Source organism: Eutrema salsugineum, unplaced genomic scaffold (assembly GCF_000478725.1).
Source record: "Eutrema salsugineum unplaced genomic scaffold, Eutsalg1_0 scaffold_5, whole genome shotgun sequence".
In the NCBI taxonomy this organism is placed as follows: Eukaryota; Viridiplantae; Streptophyta; class Magnoliopsida; order Brassicales; family Brassicaceae; genus Eutrema; species Eutrema salsugineum.
In genome coordinates, this window is record NW_006256612.1 from 3,697,688 (window position 1) to 3,715,563 (window position 17,876).

The 17,876-nt window shown below is 37.7% G+C and overlaps 3 protein-coding genes and 2 pseudogenes across 3 annotated transcripts in view; 4 read left to right on the forward strand and 1 right to left on the reverse strand.

Moving 5' to 3' along the window:
* The first annotated feature begins 4,673 nt into the window (after window positions 1-4,673).
* On the forward strand, window positions 4,674-9,512 carry LOC18991947 (bifunctional aspartokinase/homoserine dehydrogenase 1, chloroplastic). The gene is made up of 18 exons (XM_006415292.2): window positions 4,674-4,970; window positions 5,062-5,257; window positions 5,359-5,733; window positions 5,825-5,913; window positions 6,022-6,325; window positions 6,454-6,506; window positions 6,598-6,806; window positions 6,885-6,972; window positions 7,068-7,181; window positions 7,350-7,448; window positions 7,567-7,761; window positions 7,848-7,930; window positions 8,012-8,237; window positions 8,330-8,475; window positions 8,580-8,715; window positions 8,802-8,885; window positions 8,980-9,072; window positions 9,159-9,512. Exons 2-18 carry the CDS (start codon window positions 5,065-5,067, stop codon window positions 9,402-9,404), a joined length of 2,733 nt encoding a protein of 910 aa, XP_006415355.1. The 5' UTR covers window positions 4,674-4,970; window positions 5,062-5,064; the 3' UTR covers window positions 9,405-9,512.
* A 54-nt stretch (window positions 9,513-9,566) lies between these two features.
* Window positions 9,567-11,262, reverse strand: LOC18991949 (phosphoribosylglycinamide formyltransferase, chloroplastic). Its single transcript, XM_006415291.2, has 5 exons — window positions 10,850-11,262; window positions 10,434-10,551; window positions 10,167-10,343; window positions 9,958-10,084; window positions 9,567-9,867 (listed from the first exon to the last, which is right to left on the reverse strand). The coding sequence occupies exons 1-5, from the start codon at window positions 11,184-11,186 to the stop codon at window positions 9,754-9,756; spliced, it is 873 nt and encodes a 290-aa protein (XP_006415354.1). The 5' UTR covers window positions 11,187-11,262; the 3' UTR covers window positions 9,567-9,753.
* Window positions 11,263-12,115: 853 nt separating this feature from the next.
* LOC18991948 lies at window positions 12,116-13,466 on the forward strand (annotated as a pseudogene).
* Window positions 13,467-15,440: 1,974 nt separating this feature from the next.
* LOC112083962 lies at window positions 15,441-15,826 on the forward strand (annotated as a pseudogene).
* Window positions 15,827-16,716: 890 nt separating this feature from the next.
* The window catches only part of LOC18991950, a 3,524-nt gene continuing 2,364 nt past the window's right edge, over window positions 16,717-17,876 (forward strand). Inside the window, exons 1-5 of the mRNA XM_006415294.2 lie at window positions 16,717-16,896; window positions 16,984-17,257; window positions 17,340-17,430; window positions 17,516-17,640; window positions 17,742-17,823. Coding sequence (XP_006415357.2) covers window positions 16,717-16,896; window positions 16,984-17,257; window positions 17,340-17,430; window positions 17,516-17,640; window positions 17,742-17,823 — 752 coding nt within the window. The remainder of the gene's footprint in view (window positions 16,897-16,983; window positions 17,258-17,339; window positions 17,431-17,515; window positions 17,641-17,741; window positions 17,824-17,876) is intronic.

Genomic DNA, 17,876 nt, shown 5'->3' on the forward strand with positions numbered 1-17,876 from the left:
ACATAAAATAAACAAATATAAAGTTTTTAATTTTCAATCGCAAGATTTTTTTTTACAAACACAGATTAATTAAATAAGAGAAATAGAAAAAAAAAATTGTTTAAAGAGGCAGGGATTCGAACTTGTTACATGTTGGTTAAGAAAGTTGGGCCACCAAGCAACATAACTAACATGTTTTTTTTTTGGAAATTCATTAGCCACTAAATTTATATTATACTGTCAATCCGAAAAATAGGCCTGAGCCAATCAGAATAGAGTAATTTCATTAATGACATAAGTGTAATTTAACATTTTCCACCAAAAAACATAAAAATAATAATTAATTAACAACATCCAATCAAATTATAACAAACATTGACCAATCAGAATGCTCGAAATTCATTAATCAAAACGACATTCCAATCTGTGCATTGAACCACAGCTCGATTTACTTTGCAAATAATATAATGACATACTCTGGCTTAGAAAAGGGATATTTTGAAACCTACCCGGATTAAAATGAATATTTTTACTTGATCTTTAGCCAATGTTAATTAGGTTAGTGAGAAAACCTTGACAAAATATTTTGTTCTTCAACTAAAGATGCTACTTTTTTGTTGGGTATGAAAAGATGCTAAATTTCATATGGTGAAGTTTGGTTCTTGAAGATAATAGATTGAGAGCAGTCATTGGATAGTTATTTCTCAAGAACTTGGGTTAATTTGATGTTTAACTCGCTATGTTTTTTTTTTTTTAATTTTGTCCATCGCTATAGTATATATAACTATATAAGAGAAAAGCTTTAATGTGATGTCTAATAAATATGCAACAAAAGTTCCTGCAATCCCATTTATTTGTCGATTGAACCAAATAATGAAATAAACCATACGTTGGTGGATCAAAAACGAAATGTTATATGTTTTTTCTTCGCATCCAAACTTCAAACGTTTAATGTATCCACAATCCACCTGGTCCAAACTCCACAAGTTAATTTAGTTGATCACAGCTTCACAAGTTACATGTATCCAATTGATCCCAACTTCACAAGTTACATGTATCCACATGATAGTGCAAGTAAAAAAACAAACAAGTCAAAACAATACTTTAACAAAGATAATCAATAAATTGAAAGAGTAAAAAGACCTTACACGCGATCAACCACGATATGAATAGACAAACATGGCACAACATGCTAATGCAATCGATGATCTTTCCAAAGCAAAACAAAAACCAAACACAATAACACATCAATTTATACTGAAAAGTCAATAAATTTGTGAGGGAGAAAGAAAAGCTTACCCAAAGGTAGCTATCAATTTGGTGAATCAAAGAGTATGCTGTTCAGATTCCCATAGTGAAAATTAAAAGCTTTAAATCGAAATGACCTAAACAAAGATTCTCTAGCCACCCATACATCCCAACTCCACGTATCCATGCTGATTTTCTCGAACTCTTCCTTCATGTTGCCATGAAAACCTTTGTTCATTTTGCAGCTCAGAAATTTTAAAAAGAGCAAGTAAAAAAAGCAAAAACTAATTTGGATAATGAATCCATGAAAGGATTTTTTGAAGTTCTTTTTCCTCCCTAGAATTGATACGATCCAAGGGAATCTACTCTGAAGAACAAGGCTACAGGTGGCGATATATTGACCAAAATGAAACGATGAGGCGATAAGGTGGTGGTGGTGGCGCGGTGATGACTCGATGGATTTGCGATGGTGGTCTAGTGAGCGAGACAATGAGTGGCAATGGTAGTGAGTGGCTCGGATTGATGATGCGAGATGGTGGCGTGAAGAGATCGGATCTGAAACGATCTGGTAGTGATGGATTCGCGAGAGTATGGTCGATGGATAAGGGATGATGGCGAGAATAGAGGATGGGGTAATCGATTAGATGATAGGTTGAAGATTTTCTTGTAAGAAACACTTGTAAGAAAATCGAATTCAATGAACTTTTGAGTCAAGGAATCAAGGAAAACGATGCTGTTCTCTTTTTACGTTAAAATTCCAAGCTGCCTTACAAAGAGACTAAGTATCAGATACTTATAGTATCGACAAAAGACCTAGAGTACTCGCCCAAATAAACATCAAGGCGCCTAAAAATAAAAACTACAGAGCGTCTGAATTAAAATTAAAACAACGAGGCGTCCCTTCTAAATCCTAAGTGGTGCGCCTAAAATAAATACTAGTGCACAAGTCATTGTGACTTTGCAAATTATTACCCATTAGTAACAACTTCTAAGTAACTCGATGTAGCAATGATTTCTGCCTCGTTAAAAACCTTGGAGAAGAACCTCCTTGCCTTCCAAAATCTTCACCAAGGAAAAGAGTACAGAATCATCACCTAAGTTACCTAGTCATTGTTACTGGGTTCCTCATTCTTCAAGATAGAGATGTTGAAGATGTGAGCTCCAGCCTCCTGGTGATCGCTGTCCTCTGTGGCAATGAGTGCGTGAGCCTCCTTAGCCATCTCTCTAGCTCTGGAACGAGTGATCCTGCCAGCTACCTCTGGTTCCTCCTCCTCTGAGCTGGTCACGATCATATCAAGAATCCTTAATTAAGAGTAGAAGAACAATGATTAAAACACCATTACAAATCCCAAAAAAGTCAACACTCTTTTTATAGAGTTTCATAAGACTTGATACATACATATATATATATATATATATAAACACTATAATAGAATCCTATAGCAAAACCGTTCCAGCCTTGATGGGGAAAATGCTCATTTAATTCCTCAAGTATTTACAATCAATTAATTTATTCTTCAACTATTGTATGTGCAAATTTATTCCTCAACTGTAAATTGACTTAGCAAAATTAGGCTCCAAAAGTGTCAAAGTTAAAAAAAAACTGAAATCATTAAATTTAAATTCACAAAATCCTTGAAATCATATTTTTCTTCGATTTTGACCCCATACAAAATATATCCTCTTCTTCTCGGCTTAAACGCAAAAAATCAACTTCACCAGTAGTCGTCGCTGCTCTCAAGCATTATTTGCGGCTTTGCGCCTTCAATCAACAACATGTGACTCCTCTCTTCAAGTGACAGACACAATAACAGAGGAGCGAACCGCATATGTCGACGGACAAAGCTCCCTTTTAAAACGATGAGGAAGAAATTGTTTCTCTCTTAAGTTGAAATTTCTAGATATCTTCTCGAGTGAGTTCGAATATGAATAATAAAATGTTGGAATTGATCTCCAACCGCTACAGTATGAGCTTTAAGCTTCTGGATTTGTCAATAAAGTGCCGCCAAATGTTTGGGAACATCGTGACTTGAAACGAAACAGTGGAGGCCGAGTCGTCGGAGACTCTTAACTCAGGTACTATAGATTGAAGATTTGGAGGAAGGGAATGGTTCGTTTCTGGGTAATGGGGAGAACGACATCATTTGGGGAGTAGATGATGCTTGGTTTGGGAGCAAGTGGGTCCTTGGGTTTGCTAGAGAATGGGAGATAGTGTAAGAGAAGGATGAAGAGAGAGAGGATTGAGATTGGGGACGATGACTGAATCAAAGAATCAGTAGAATATGAAAAAAAATTGGGAGAAAAAGATGATTTGTTTACTTTGGGTCAAAACCGAGAAAAAGAATGATAAAAAAAATTTTGGTAAATTTAATTTAACGATTTCTGATTTCTGTTTTCTGTTTAGCATTGACATTTTTAGAGCCTAATTTTGCAAAGTTAATTTATAGTTGAGGAATAAATTTGCACACATAATAGTTGAGGAATAAATCAATTGACTGCAAATACTTGAGGAATTAAACGAGTATTTTCCCAGCCTTGATGTTCTTCAGTATATGTAGAGAGAAAAATAAAACCTATTAAAGCTCCCACAACCCAGTGCTTGAATCAGTAGATAAACATGTTTATAGAAAGTTTGAAAATTCATACACAATACGATTATGTTAGCCATGATAGATAAAAAAAAGTGAGCAAACGAATAAACCTCTCCCCTAAAAGCTTGCTATTACATGTTATAAAAGAGTTTTAGACATTTGAAAAAGGAAAGAAAAAAATATTGTTAAGGTATCATTGTGTGCATTTTTAGTTCCGATAGACCATGTGATTCGTGAAACTCTTCTTACTAGGTTGTCTTGAAAGAAATAACAAACTCTTCTTAATTCGCCGGAAACTTTATATGACTTCTTCAATGATCACGAGGTAATTCTTGTTCTGGGTTTCTTTCTTTTTGTTTATTCTTTAATTACAATTTTTTTTTTTTTTTTTTTAAATGCGCGTGTTCTAATTTTCCAGTCCTCCAATCCCTAAATTTTTCCGTATGCATCTGAATATTCTGTAATTGGGATCCCTCTGTAATTCTATAACTTTGTCGATCTTTATGTTCGTTTTTCGTTTTCTTTTCTCAAAATATTTGCGGCTATATAGGCGATGACATGATGTCTGCGATTATTTCACGGATACCCTAAACCCGATAGAATAGAATAAACTGAAAAAATAGATTTGCTTGTTTAAACTTACGTTTTTTTTACTAAAAAGAAACATGATATTGGGTTCGAAAATATTGAGGACTTAGATACCCTTCGGGTCAAAAACCCAACTTTAACATCCATGAAACCACAGGTAGGTGGATTAAAAAAAGAAATGTCATGTGTTTTTTTTCCTCACCAAATTTCATGTATTTAGTGGCTTTAAGTTACTTGATGACTCTAGTGTGGCTTGGATAGACACATTTATGCAGTCTTTTCTTAACATTATTTTCATAAAACATCAAAATTAAATCTCAACCGTTGATGCATGAGAGAAGCTATTAGTCACTTACACGTGGCATTCCACTCGACCATCGACTTGTAGGCACCCCACCAAATGATTCATATATATACAAAACCAGTCGTCTTCCTTCTCAAGATTTACTGAATTGCCACTGTTTTTTTCGAGTTTCATTGCTCTCCGATCTCGGTGATATTATCTTCTCCGTCTGAAATTCTCGTCTGGTAGTGATTAACTGAGCTTATTACTCGGTGGCTTCGGTATGATTGTTCTTCTTTCTGTCTACATTTTTCTTACTGGTTTTGACTTAATCTTCGTTTTTTGAGAATCCGATTTGAAAAACTTGTACAGAATATGCCGGTGGTTTCTCTGGCTAAGGTTGCTGTTTCTCCGGCAAGAGATTTCACGGCTCGCGTTCCGTGCATCAATGGGAGACGACTCGTCGTCTCCAATCGTGTTTCATTCGGAAATTCGAGCCGCTCGAGTCGCATAGGCCTTTGCGTGAGAAGCGAATTGCAAAGCTCCCGTGTCCTTGGCTCCGCCACAGGTTTTGAAAATCCGACGTTTTGCTTTTGTTGCTATCTGGAAAAATTTGGTGATTGTGTTTTTGTAGATGTTGATTTTGCATTTTCGAATTCGTGATTTTAGATTTATCGCTGGATAATTCCGTGGAGAATGGTCACCTTCCTAAAGGAGATTCTTGGGCTGTACACAAATTCGGAGGAACTTGTGTTGGAAACTCCGAGAGGATCAAAAATGTTGCCGATGTCATAGTTAAGGATGACTCTGAGAGGAAGTTGGTGGTTGTTTCAGCAATGGCAAAGGTCACCGATATGATGTATGATCTCATTGACAGAGCTCAGTCTCGGGATGATTCCTACCTGTCTGCTTTGGATGGTGTTCTTGAAAAGCACCGAGCAACAGCTCTTGACTTGCTTGATGGAGACGAACTCGCCGCTTTCTTGGCTCGGTTGCATGATGATGTAAACAATCTCAAAGCAATGCTTCGTGCCATTTACATAGGTACTGTTCTTTTTCTCCCCTTGTCAATTATAAATGTATATTCTTTAGAGTAATTGAAGAACTGGAGTTGTGAACTCTTCTATTTCTGCAGCTGGTCATGCAACAGAATCTTTCTCAGACTTTGTTGTCGGTCATGGAGAGTTGTGGTCTGCTCAGATGTTAGCTGCTGTTGTGAGGAAGGTAGGAAAGTCCTATATGAAGTGCTGCGAAAAACTCCTAAAAAGGAGTGTACTAATTGTTCTGTTTTTTGTAACCTTTCTCAAATGCTTGTGTCTGTTTTGCTTATAGAGCGGATTGGACTGCACATGGATGGATGCAAGGGATGTGCTTGTCGTTAGTCCTACGAGCTCTAATCAAGTCGATCCTGACTTTGCGGAATCAGAAAAGAGACTGGAAAAATGGTTTTCTCTGAACTCGTCAAAGGTTATTGTCGCAACTGGATTCATAGCCAGTACACCGCAGAACATTCCAACGACTCTTAAGAGGGATGGGAGTGACTTCTCTGCAGCTATAATGGGTGCTCTGTTTAGATCTCACCAACTCACAATCTGGACAGATGTTGATGGTGTGTACAGTGCAGATCCAAGAAAAGGTATGTGGAAGCTTTGCAATTTGCAAGAGAAGGGCTAGTTCTTAAGCCATGACAGTGGTGTATTCTCAGTTTTTTTTTTTTTTTTTTTTTTTTTCGTTAGTAAGGCTAACAAATATGGTTATATGCAGTTAGTGAGGCTGTTATACTGAAAACTCTTTCTTATCAAGAGGCCTGGGAAATGGTAAATTTGCAACCTCTAAGACTCGTTCAATGCCTAAGTTTCCATAATCATTGTCTACACCCCTAACGTTCGTTTTCATGTGCCTGTGCAGTCTTACTTTGGGGCTAACGTTTTACATCCTCGGACCATCATTCCAGTGATGAAGTATGACATCCCAATTGTAATAAGGAATATTTTCAACCTCTCTGCCCCTGGAACAATGATATGTCGGCAGATTGAAGATGAAGATGGGTATAAATTAGACGCTCCTGTCAAAGGGTTTGCGACGATCGACAATTTGGCTCTTGTTAATGTAGAAGGGTGAGCTGCTTGTTGATATTTTGTTACACACTCAATTCTTATTGTGTTTCTTATACTAACATTTCATTCTCTTTGCAGAACTGGAATGGCTGGAGTTCCTGGTACTGCCAGTGACATTTTTTCTGCTGTCAAGGAAGTTGGAGCCAATGTGATTATGATCTCACAGGTTTTGGGATCATCTAGTTCAGCTTTCCGGTTTCTTACATCGGTTATGTTTCTCTTTGTCAATTTTGGGTTCTTAATCGTATTACATAAATGCAGGCTAGTAGTGAGCATTCTGTGTGCTTTGCTGTACCTGAGAAGGAAGTTAAAGCCGTTTCTGAAGCATTAAACTCACGTTTTCGTCAAGCTTTAACTGGTGGGCGCCTCTCCCAGGTACACATAATATCTTTGTGTTCTCAATATCAATTAGCGATTCTGTTACCTTCCATTGTCAATGAGCGCATGTCCAGCAGCCGTTTAGAAAAGAGCAGGAATCTTGTTTATGCATTGGCTATTTCGCTAAACCTGTGGTTTCATTGTTTTTTTTTTTTTTTTTTTCAGATAGAAATCATCCCTAATTGTAGCATATTAGCAGCAGTTGGCCAGAAAATGGCGAGCACTCCTGGCGTTTCTGCCACTTTTTTCAATGCGTTGGCCAAGGTAAATTTAAGAGCAGTATGTGCAAAGAAAAAAATTGGTGACGGTTCTATAATCCATTTCGTACCCTTTTCTGCTAAGAAGCTTTGTTGATACATTGCCGTGTCCCATATACCTGTAGGCCAATATCAACATCCGTGCTATAGCTCAAGGTTGCTCCGAGTTCAATATTACGGTCGTCATCAAGCGTGAAGATTGCATTAGGGCATTAAGAGCTGTGCACTCAAGATTTTACCTTACGAGAACCACTCTGGCAATGGGAATCGTAGGACCGGGTTTAATTGGTGGTACCTTACTTGATCAGATTAAAGATCAGGTGAGTAGCTGATGTTTATCTGTGAGATTATAGTAACATGCGTATCAAGGTTCAAGTTGATTCATCTTTCAAATTTCATTTCACAGGCTGCAGTGCTAAAAGAAGAGTTTAAAATTGACTTGCGTGTTATAGGAATCACTGGCTCAAGTAAAATGTTGCTGAGTGAATCGTAAGTTGACGAACTTGATAGAGTACTTTGTATGTGAACTACGCTACTGGTTTTTTCCTTACGCTTTCGCCATCTTTTTAGGGGAATCGACTTATCAAAATGGAGAGAACTTATGAAAGAAGAGGGAGAGTCGGCTAACATGGAGAAGTTCACTCACTATGTGAAGGGAAATCATTTCATTCCAAACTCTGTTATGGTCGATTGTACGGCTGAAGCTGATATCGCCAGCTGTTACTATGACTGGTTGCTGCGGGGAATTCACGTGGTCACCCCGAACAAGAAGGCTAACTCAGGACCTCTTGATCAGGTAAAGTATTTGATGGTTTCCTACAAATCTGTTCTTATTGAATATATATCCGTGAGATTCCATGATGCTAACAGTCTCCCCTGTGAATACAGTATCTAAAGATCAGAGATCTTCAAAGAAAATCGTACACACATTATTTCTATGAAGCAACCGTTGGAGCTGGTCTTCCAATTATCAGCACTCTACGTGGTCTCCTCGAAACAGGGGATAAAATACTGAAGATTGAGGGAATTTTCAGGTATCGCAGCAATTTATTAAGATAACGATACAAAAAATAAATGTGCTTGCTTTGCCGTCTCTGCACCTGCACACTAATTTTTTTGCTTTGATGCCTTGCTACAGTGGTACTCTAAGTTATCTTTTCAACAATTTTGTCGGCGCCAGAAGCTTCAGTGAAGTTGTAGCAGAAGCAAAGCAGGCAGGTTTCACAGAGCCAGATCCACGAGATGATCTATCTGGAACAGATGTCGCCAGAAAAGTAGGGTCTCTTGTCCTCATATCGAGTCAATGCACCTTGTGTTCGACCAATTGGTTGAATAATATGGAATCTGCTTGTATCTGCAGGTGACAATTCTTGCCAGAGAATCAGGATTAAAACTGGATCTTGACAGCCTTCCAGTTCAGAATCTTGTGCCAAAGCCCTTACAAGTAAAGTCTCCGTATATAATCATAAAATTAATTTCATCACCAATAACGTTAATCCTTTTAACATTTCTGTATTTTACTCCATTGTTGGTCATAGGCTTGTGCATCAGCAGAAGAGTTCATGCAAAAGCTACCTCAGTTTGATGAAGAATTGTCCAAACAAAGACAAGAAGCTGAAGCAGCAGGAGAGGTAAGTAGTGCCTCTCATTTCAAAACACCAAATGCACCAACTCGAAAAAAGAACTCATTCCAGATTGTGTTGGTGTCTGTTTTTAGGTCTTGAGATACGTAGGAGTCGTAGACGCGGTAGAGAAAAAGGGAACAGTCGAGCTGAAACGTTACAAGAAAGACCATCCGTTTGCGCAGCTCTCGGGAGCTGATAACATCATCGCTTTCACAACCACACGGTACAAAGAACAGCCTCTGATCGTTCGTGGACCTGGTGCTGGTGCTCAAGTCACAGCCGGTGGAATCTTCAACGACATTCTTCGCCTTGCATTTTATCTTGGTGCTCCGTCTTAAAGGCACACAATCGTTTCTTGTAGGATCTGTAATTTGTATTTCAGGGATTTTTTTATTCTTATAGATGAAATCAAAACATCATGGTAATAAAACATCTTAGCAACAAAATATTTAATAAAGGGCTTTTGGTTGGAAGATAAATATGGTATTATACAACACAAGCATTGGAATGTTGCCTTTTGGCTCTAATTTCATCTCCTTTCATGCGACTTTCTGACCCAACCGAAACAAAAAAATTTAGCTTCAGAAACATTTCTCAATCTACACTTTGGTCAAAAAATTGTTCTACAGTGTGAAGACTATAAACTAGGATCCAATGGGGTTGAACTTAAGGGCATTACTTGAGGATCTAATAATACTCATCAGGGTTATCTTTGCTTTGGATGAGAGGGACACCGTCTTCTCTCCATTTGATCCGCTCTTCGCAAATCGCAGCCACCACCTCGACATAAAGTTTGTGTTCCTGAGCCCAAAATGGAAACAAAAGAAGCAGCAAATGAAATCTTCTTCAACTGTGAAATGTGATGCATAAATGTATTCTTTGTAGTAGTACCTCATGAAGAACCCTTTTAGCCAATTCATCTGGTGTATCATTAGCAATCACTTGGACTACGCTTTGAGCAAGTATCCTCCCTGTGTCATACTCCTCATCGACAAAGTGAATTGTCGGACCTGAATACCTACAAAAAGGAAAAAACCATTTGGAACATTTTCTTGTGCATAAAAGAAAACAAAAATGTATGAGCTAGCTAGCGAGTTTACCTAGCTCCTGATGCTAGAACAGCTTTATGCACTCTCATACCATAAAGCCCTTTGCCTCCAAAAGCCGGAAGAAGCGCAGGATGGATGTTTAGAATCCGTTTAGGAAAAGCTTGGACCAGCTCTACCGGTATAAGTTTCAAATATCCAGCCAGAAGAACAAAGTCTACACCATACTTCCTGTTCATTAAACGAATGTTTTTGAGTTTCAACAAAGTAAGTAGCACGGTTCACTTCAAGGACAAAGATACAATGGAGAGAGGTTGCAACCTAAGAACATCCACGAGCTCTTCCGGAGAGAGTCCATCGGATGATGACTCTCGTTGGGGTTTTGGGAATACTAAAACAGGAATTCCATTACTTCTTGCATACTCAGCACCTCCACAATCTGAATATAAACAAGTATATTGCAGTGTTCTAACACAAATCAAAACTCTGAATCGCTGCACATTAAACAAAAGAGACCTATTCCTTCCAAATCAATCAAAACTAGACTTCAAACTTAGCCGTGAGATCATTGATTCAACAGAAACATCAAAGAGAGCACTAGATATAACAAGAAGAAGTGACCTATTTCAATTCTTACATTCAACAAAGATTCAAACAATGAGATCTTCTGATTCTTAAACATCAAAGACACCACTAAAATTACAAGAACCAAATTTTACGAAGGAGAAAGGCAATACCATTTTTGTTAGTGACCAGCAAAACAACATCTCCTTTAACTGAACCACCACTACATCCCTCATGAATCTTCTTGAAATTCGAACCACCTCCAGATACAAACACAGCAAGCTTCTTCCTCTTTCTTGCTTCGTCTCTCGAACCATCGAGCTCCGCTACCTTTGGAGCAAACGAAGCAGCTCTTACAATCGGTCCGATCCTCATAGCGAATCGGTCTACAAGAATTCGATAGGAGAAGGAGAGAGCATTCCGGGAAGGCGATAACGGAGCAATCGAGGTTTTCCGCGACGGATTCGCCGGGAAAGTTAATTGACTAGAGAACAAAACCCGTGATGCCATTGTGAAAGAAACCAAAAAAGTCCGACGGTGTAATCGGCGGAGAGTCGGAGTGTTTTTTTTTTGGTCGGGACAGGTCTCCGACACTGGTAAGTTTTTTAAGTTTTGCTCTAGAAAAAAGGTTTTATTAGAGAACACCGTGCCGTCTCAGTCTAACTCTTCTCTCTTGCGTGCCGTTTTAACTTACAGAAGAACATCCTTAATATAGATTAGCAACGGATTAAAAGAGAATCAAGGGTGTATTGAATCAAATATTTGTAAGAAATTATGATTATTTTTTATTAAAATTTATTTGGATCTCACCTGAAGTCATGAAATTTAAATACATAGTTTTCTGTTCGGAAAAAAAAAACTTTCTTGACTAACCTATTTTTATCCCAACATTAATAAAAAAATAACCCATATTCAACACCATTGAGGTTATTGGTTTATGTATTTTAATATAATAGATTTGGAAATCCAAACTAAATCCAGTGTTATTGGTTCTATGAATTTAATTTTCTTTTTCAAATCACATATTATTCATTTTTTACGGATTTATTTATGGATTTGATTTCAAAGAATATTTTAGTGGATTTGGATGAATTTTCATATTAAAAATACAAGTATTCAAATATGAGGTATAACCTTCGGATTTGCATGGATTTGCAAAACCAAGATTATATCTAAATTCTATACAGATTTATAAACCAATTAAAATATATAAACAAATACAGCCCTCTTTGGATAAAAGAAATCACCAATTGAAATCACTTAAATTGCACCCTAAAAGAAAAACCGGTTCTTCTCTACTGAAAACGGAAGTTATAACCTATTTACTTGGGTATTTTCGGCGATCAAGTCTCGTTTAGTCATTCCACAGGGGGTGTTAGGGAAGTTGTTTAGGTTAATTTGTCTTCTTGGATGGATGATATTTCTTAGATTTGCTGAAGATGAAAAGAGGAGAAAGCTTGGAACCCATCCCAACTGATCTCATCATCGAGATTTTCTCAAGATCGCCCACTAAATCAGTTGCTAGGTTTCGTAGCCTCTCGAAACAATGGTCTTCCATACTTAGCCGTTCACATTTCACCGAGTTGTTTCTAACTAGGTCTTGGACACGTCCACGTCTCTTATTTGCGGTCCAACGATCCAATGTGTGGCTCTTCTACTTGTCACCTCAGCCTCAGAATCCATATGATCACAAGTCTTCGTCTCTTATACTAGCCGCCGATTTTCATATCAAGTTCCATCGATACAATATGTGGATGGATACTAGTAGCATTAGCCGATCTTCATGCAGCTATGCATCTGGTTTGGTTTGTTTCTCAGGTATGTGGATCTCACTGGAGGATGACTGTCCTGTGCCTGTGATATGTAACCCTAACACGGGACAGTATGCAACCTTACCTAAAATAAGAACGTACGGATCAACGTCGTATAGCTTTTTAGGGTTTGATCCTGTTTACAAGCAGTTCAAGGTAATGTCCATTGCTTATCGTCCAAGACATGAAAGGGTTGATCATAGAATTCTGACATTAGGTGGAAATATGAGATGGAGAAAGATCAATTGTCGCTTATATCATGTGCCTTTGTATCAAGATATTTGCATCAATGGGGGTTTTGTACTACTTAGCTATGGATATTTATCATGTGATGAGAGTTGTTTGCTTTGATGTTAGGTCTGAGATATTCAAATTTATTGACGCAGCAGAATTCTACCGTGATTGGTACATTGAATTTATAAACTATAAGGGTAAATTAGGTGTGATTAGTTGGAAGTTTGGTAAACCTGGTACCACTGAGTTGCGTCTGTGGGTTCTAGAGGATGTTGAGAAACATGAATGGTCGAAATATGTCTACATTTTGCCTAAGAACGCACCCATTGATTCCAAAAATGTTAACGTCGCTGGAGTAACAACTACGGGTGAAATTGTTCTGTGGATAAGATATGCATCTAAACGGTTTTATGTTTTCTACTTCAATCCAGAAAGGAGTATTTACCAAAGTGTTGAAATCCAAGGTTTTGGAGAATCATATGAAAAGTCTAACGGTCACATAGTGTGCGTCTTTGTTGACCATGTAGAGGATCTAAATGTTAGCGATGGAAAACTATTCAAGTCAAGCATCTCTGCTCCATATGTGAAGAACAAGAGAAGCCTGAATAACATTACGAAAAGGCCAAAACCAAAACAAGAGGTAAGAGAAAGGGACAGGTACATGAGGTATGACAATGGTGTGAGTAGGGAGAAGAAACACAAAGAGAGAAATGAAAGTATGAAACAGAAGAAGAAGAAGCCGTGAAGAGATGAGAGATAGAGAGTGGCGTTTGGAGAATAGAAAAGATAGGGACGATGATTGGAGTGATAAGGGAAAGAGAAGAGCGAGAGAGAGAAAATGAGAGAAGAGATTGGTGCAAGCAATGTGCTCTTATCTATGTTTTGGTAATGATATGAATACATACGAAACCTTTTGCAGAGATGTAAGTAACTTTTTTTACACTCTTTTTTTATCAATAAAGTTTTAGTTTTATATCTTATCCCTTCCACGTACGGTAATGAATACAAACAGCGATTGTAGAGTTTATATCATGTATACATATAGATACTGTGTTAAAAGAAAAAGAAGATTCTTGACAAGGAAAAAAAATTAAGCACTAAAAGACTTTCTTGCAGTGTACGTCAGAAAGAAAGAAAACCAGAAGATAGAAGCAGAGATACATTGTGACAATTATGAGCCAATCTCTCACTTGAACGAGCATTTTTTCAACTTTCTTATATAAAGATTTGATCCAGAGGATAGTACCTAGCCACGGTGCAAATTAGGCATGCCTTTGTTTGTCTTAAACTCTTGTTCGAAAAAATGATTGCTTTATGCCATGTATTTTGATGAACAGACTTAACAGTTAGTAATTTTTTTTTTTTTTTTGGGGATCAGAATGAACTAGTATAAACATAATTTATACAGTATAAAGTAGTAGGATCATATTTTTGCTACCATAGTCTCCTCTCTTAGATTTCGTATGTGTCATGTTTGATTAACCTTGTTAATAAATCCAATCTAGCATTGAATCATTCGGTACGTTTCTTCTTATTTTTTTCATTAGGCTTAATCGATCACATTATAACCTCGAACCTGTGAATTTACCACTAGTATATTTAGTACATAACATTTTTTGACATCTATTAACGATCAACACAACTGAATAAAGAAAAAAATTAGTATTGAAGAAATCTATACTATAAAACTTGGCCAAATCTCTCCAGCTGATCGTCACATCATCACTGGAGAGAGCGCCACGTTGCAACTTAAACTTTAATAAAAAAAACGTTAATGTTTCGATTCGATTTCCCCCAAACGTCTTCTTCATCAAGCCAGAGGGAATGATTAAAAAGAAATCTCAGGAAATCTACGAACAGGCTCAAGAGCAGCAGCGGTGGCATCAATCTTCACCTTAGATCGCTTGGTGGGCCGTGGAGATGACGACGCTTCAGGAGAAGAAGAAGAACAGAAACACTTCGAAGCGGAAGAGCTACGTCTCGTCATGTCTCAGATGAATTAGTGGACGCAAAAAAAAAAAAAATTAATACTTACCTCGATTTCTTTGTGTGTGACGGTCATTGTTTGGCAATCAATCAGGTTATGTAAATTCCTTCGACGGATCTACTTTTCATTTCATATAGATTGATGATTAAAGTTTTTTTTGGTTTTTATAATACTTTTCTCTATTAGATTTCCGGTCAAGCTTGCGATCCTTCATTTCCAATTTCACCATGTAAGTTCGTTATTCTTCAAGCACTTCTCTAGATTCTGCGTTATAAATTATAATCCTATCAAGCACGGAAATTGGTAATAAATTACTTCTTCTCTCTTCTAATTATAGTCTGTGCTTGACATATTTATATTTCTCCGTTCATTACATCACTTACAATTTACTTCTTCTCTCTTCTAATATGTTAGACTTGAGCTATCCCCTGTAATTATCTGATAAAATAATGAGCTGACGAAGAACTATCTGAATCCTTACTCATAGTAAACTGAATTTTTCTCTTGACTAAGATGTACGATGACTTATTGCACACATCATTTTGTAGTTTGTTGAGTAGCTCTCTCCATTTTTGAAGGGTATATCTGTGTATGTTCGTCAGAGTTGCAGAATAAAAATGAGAATTCGAGCTTCATCCCTTTAACAGCACTACTTTGAGAACAGTGCGGTCTTTCATTGTTATGAAAATTTCATTGCTACTAGGCCATTATCTTAGGGTTTTTAAAAAATTGATGTTCCACCCTAATGGTTGCTGTAATTCCGATAATTACAAGGCAGATGTGGAAGTTGTTGATCCGAAAGAGTGCCTCGAGGAATCTTGCAAACCAAAATGTGTGAAGCCACTACTTGAATATCAGGTGAATCCGTTTACATTCAACTTCAGCTGGCTTTTGGTTATAACCTTGTATTGCAAAATATGAGTATGTTGACATCAAGAGGAGCGGTTTCTTCCGGCGCTTACACCACATGGTGTGGAGTGTGGTTTCAGACGAATAACATTTTGGTGTTGTGATTCAGGTGTGCGTCAAGAGAATCCAAGATGATGAGTCTGGCCACAAACATTGCGCGGCAGTATTTTGATTACTGGCATTGTGTTGACAAATGTGTAAGTGTTTGACTGGTTTTTTTTTTCTGTATACACCTAAAAATTTGAACTCTAAGATGACAATCGTATTGTTGATCTGCAGGTCGGACCTACGCTGTTTAAAAAAACTAGGCGGCGGTGGAACCGGCGGGGTCTTCGTCAGCGAGCGAGGTTCTGAACGAAAATCAAGGACCGGCTTCGGTTAAAGAAAAAGGCTTGCGCCTCAACTTAGATAACATTATATACTACCATATGTGTAGGATGTGTAGTCATTTCAAAAAGGCTCGCTTAAAGAAAAATCATCCATGAAATTCTTTTGCTTAAGATCAAAGAAAATTGCTTTCAGAAAAAGACGGCACTTACCTCGGTGTAGTTATCACGGGAAACAAAAGTAAGCAGTTAAATTTTTGGTGTTCTGCATTTTCAGCCAGACCTTGATTGATGTATGGATCTTTAATTGGGGGATCGATATATGTTGGAAGTACTTTAGTGGTTTAAGAATCTATTATATAATGGGAGAGTTTTCTCTCCTCTTAAGGTGTCCACATCAGCACTCTTTTTCTTATTAAAAACGTGAACAAAGCCTATTAAAAACAAAACTCTTAAAAACGTGAACAAAGTCTTTTTTTCTTGACCGCCTCCATCGTTTTCTTCAACCTAAACGTAAGCTCGTCAGGGAATGCTTATCGACTGTTGTTCAACGAATTCAAAGGTAATTAATTTTCAAAATAACTTCTTCCCCCACTATCTTCTAATATGATGTTAATCTTCAATTCCAAAACTCTTCGCCTTCCAATCATCCACCTCCTTCGTAGCCGTAACAGTAATCTCTCAGACTGTATATATAAATTAGCCCCTCTTCCCCACCTTAACCACAACTACACTGCTTCATCCTGTAAAAGAAACCCAATTCAAACTCCAAAATGGCTTCAATTGATTTTGTTGCAATCCCAGCTGCCGCTAACTATGTCACATTCGATGATTTACGCTTAGGTCGCTCTTCTCAGGAAATTGTTGGCCGCCTTCTCCGTTTCTGGGATGCGAAGAATATCAAAAAAGATGGGGAGTTCATGGGCATCGTCCTCCTCCTGTTGGATGAGAAGGTCGTATATGTCAAACATTATTAACTCATTCATGCATCTAATATTAAATTTTATATCACTGCTAATCATTTGTAATTATTTCTTCAGAACTCAGTCATACATGGATTCATACCAGCTGTCCGTGCAAGCCAATACCATCAGCAGTTACGAGAAGGCCTCATCGTCAAACTCACCGACTTTGAAGTGGGCCGATGCACAAACCTTTACAAAATCACAGACCACCCTTTTGTGATCCGTTTTCTACCTGGGACCACAATTTCCGACGTCTCAGATGTTGGGCGGTCAATTGCAAAAGAAAAATTCATGCTACGGAAGCTAGACCACCTCCAAGCTTTGGCAAACACCAATCTTGAACTTCCTGGTAAGGCCTACTACAAAATAATTTACAACATGTTACCAATCTCAAAATCACACATGTAAACACACATATTGTGCCCGTACAGATGTTGTTGGCCACATCCGTTTTGTTCAAGGCTCCAACCTAAGAGACGCTTCTTCCACGCAACGTCTGGTCGTCCGGTTCCAAATTGATTCGTAAAACATCTAACCACTTTTGAAATTATACATTTGATGTAAAGGAAATAGATCTGCAAACTGACATTTATAACCTTCGATGCAGATCTGTTACTGTATCTCTTTCACTCTGGGATGACACCGCTGCAACCTTTCGTGCACACCTTTCCTCTAAAAACAAGTTGTCCTCTGTCATGCTGGTCACTACGGTCAACCCGAAGCTCTTTGGAGGTAACCATTTAACCAAGCTAATACACTGAGATAGCTTTGTGGCTTGAAAATTTACTATCTCAACTTTTCTTTTACAATATTGATATGCTCTATATTAGCAGGAAACTTGTTCCTTAACTCCACTCCAGCAACAAAGTTTTACTTTGACCCAAAAATAGAAGCAATTCAAGAGTTTACCAAAAGGTTTGTCATTTCAAAGCTTATTGGAATGTTTACTCACATCTTAAACAAAGAAA

Bases quoted from the DNA above. Each gene is read 5' to 3' on its own strand.
- LOC18991947 (XM_006415292.2), top strand. From the start codon at position 5,065: ATGCCGGTGGTTTCTCTGGCTAAGGTTGCTGTTTCTCCGGCAAGAGAT. The intron at 5,914-6,021 runs GTAGGAAAGTCC...TTTTGCTTATAG, and splicing joins TAGCTGCTGTTGTGAGGAAG to AGCGGATTGGACTGCACATG. The intron at 6,507-6,597 runs GTAAATTTGCAA...GTGCCTGTGCAG, and splicing joins ATCAAGAGGCCTGGGAAATG to TCTTACTTTGGGGCTAACGT.
- LOC18991949 (XM_006415291.2), bottom strand. From the start codon at position 11,186: ATGGCATCACGGGTTTTGTTCTCTAGTCAATTAACTTTCCCGGCGAAT. The intron at 10,344-10,433 runs GTTGCAACCTCT...TTTAATGAACAG, and splicing joins GAGCTCGTGGATGTTCTTAG to GAAGTATGGTGTAGACTTTG. The intron at 10,085-10,166 runs GTAAACTCGCTA...TCCTTTTTGTAG, and splicing joins GTTCTAGCATCAGGAGCTAG to GTATTCAGGTCCGACAATTC.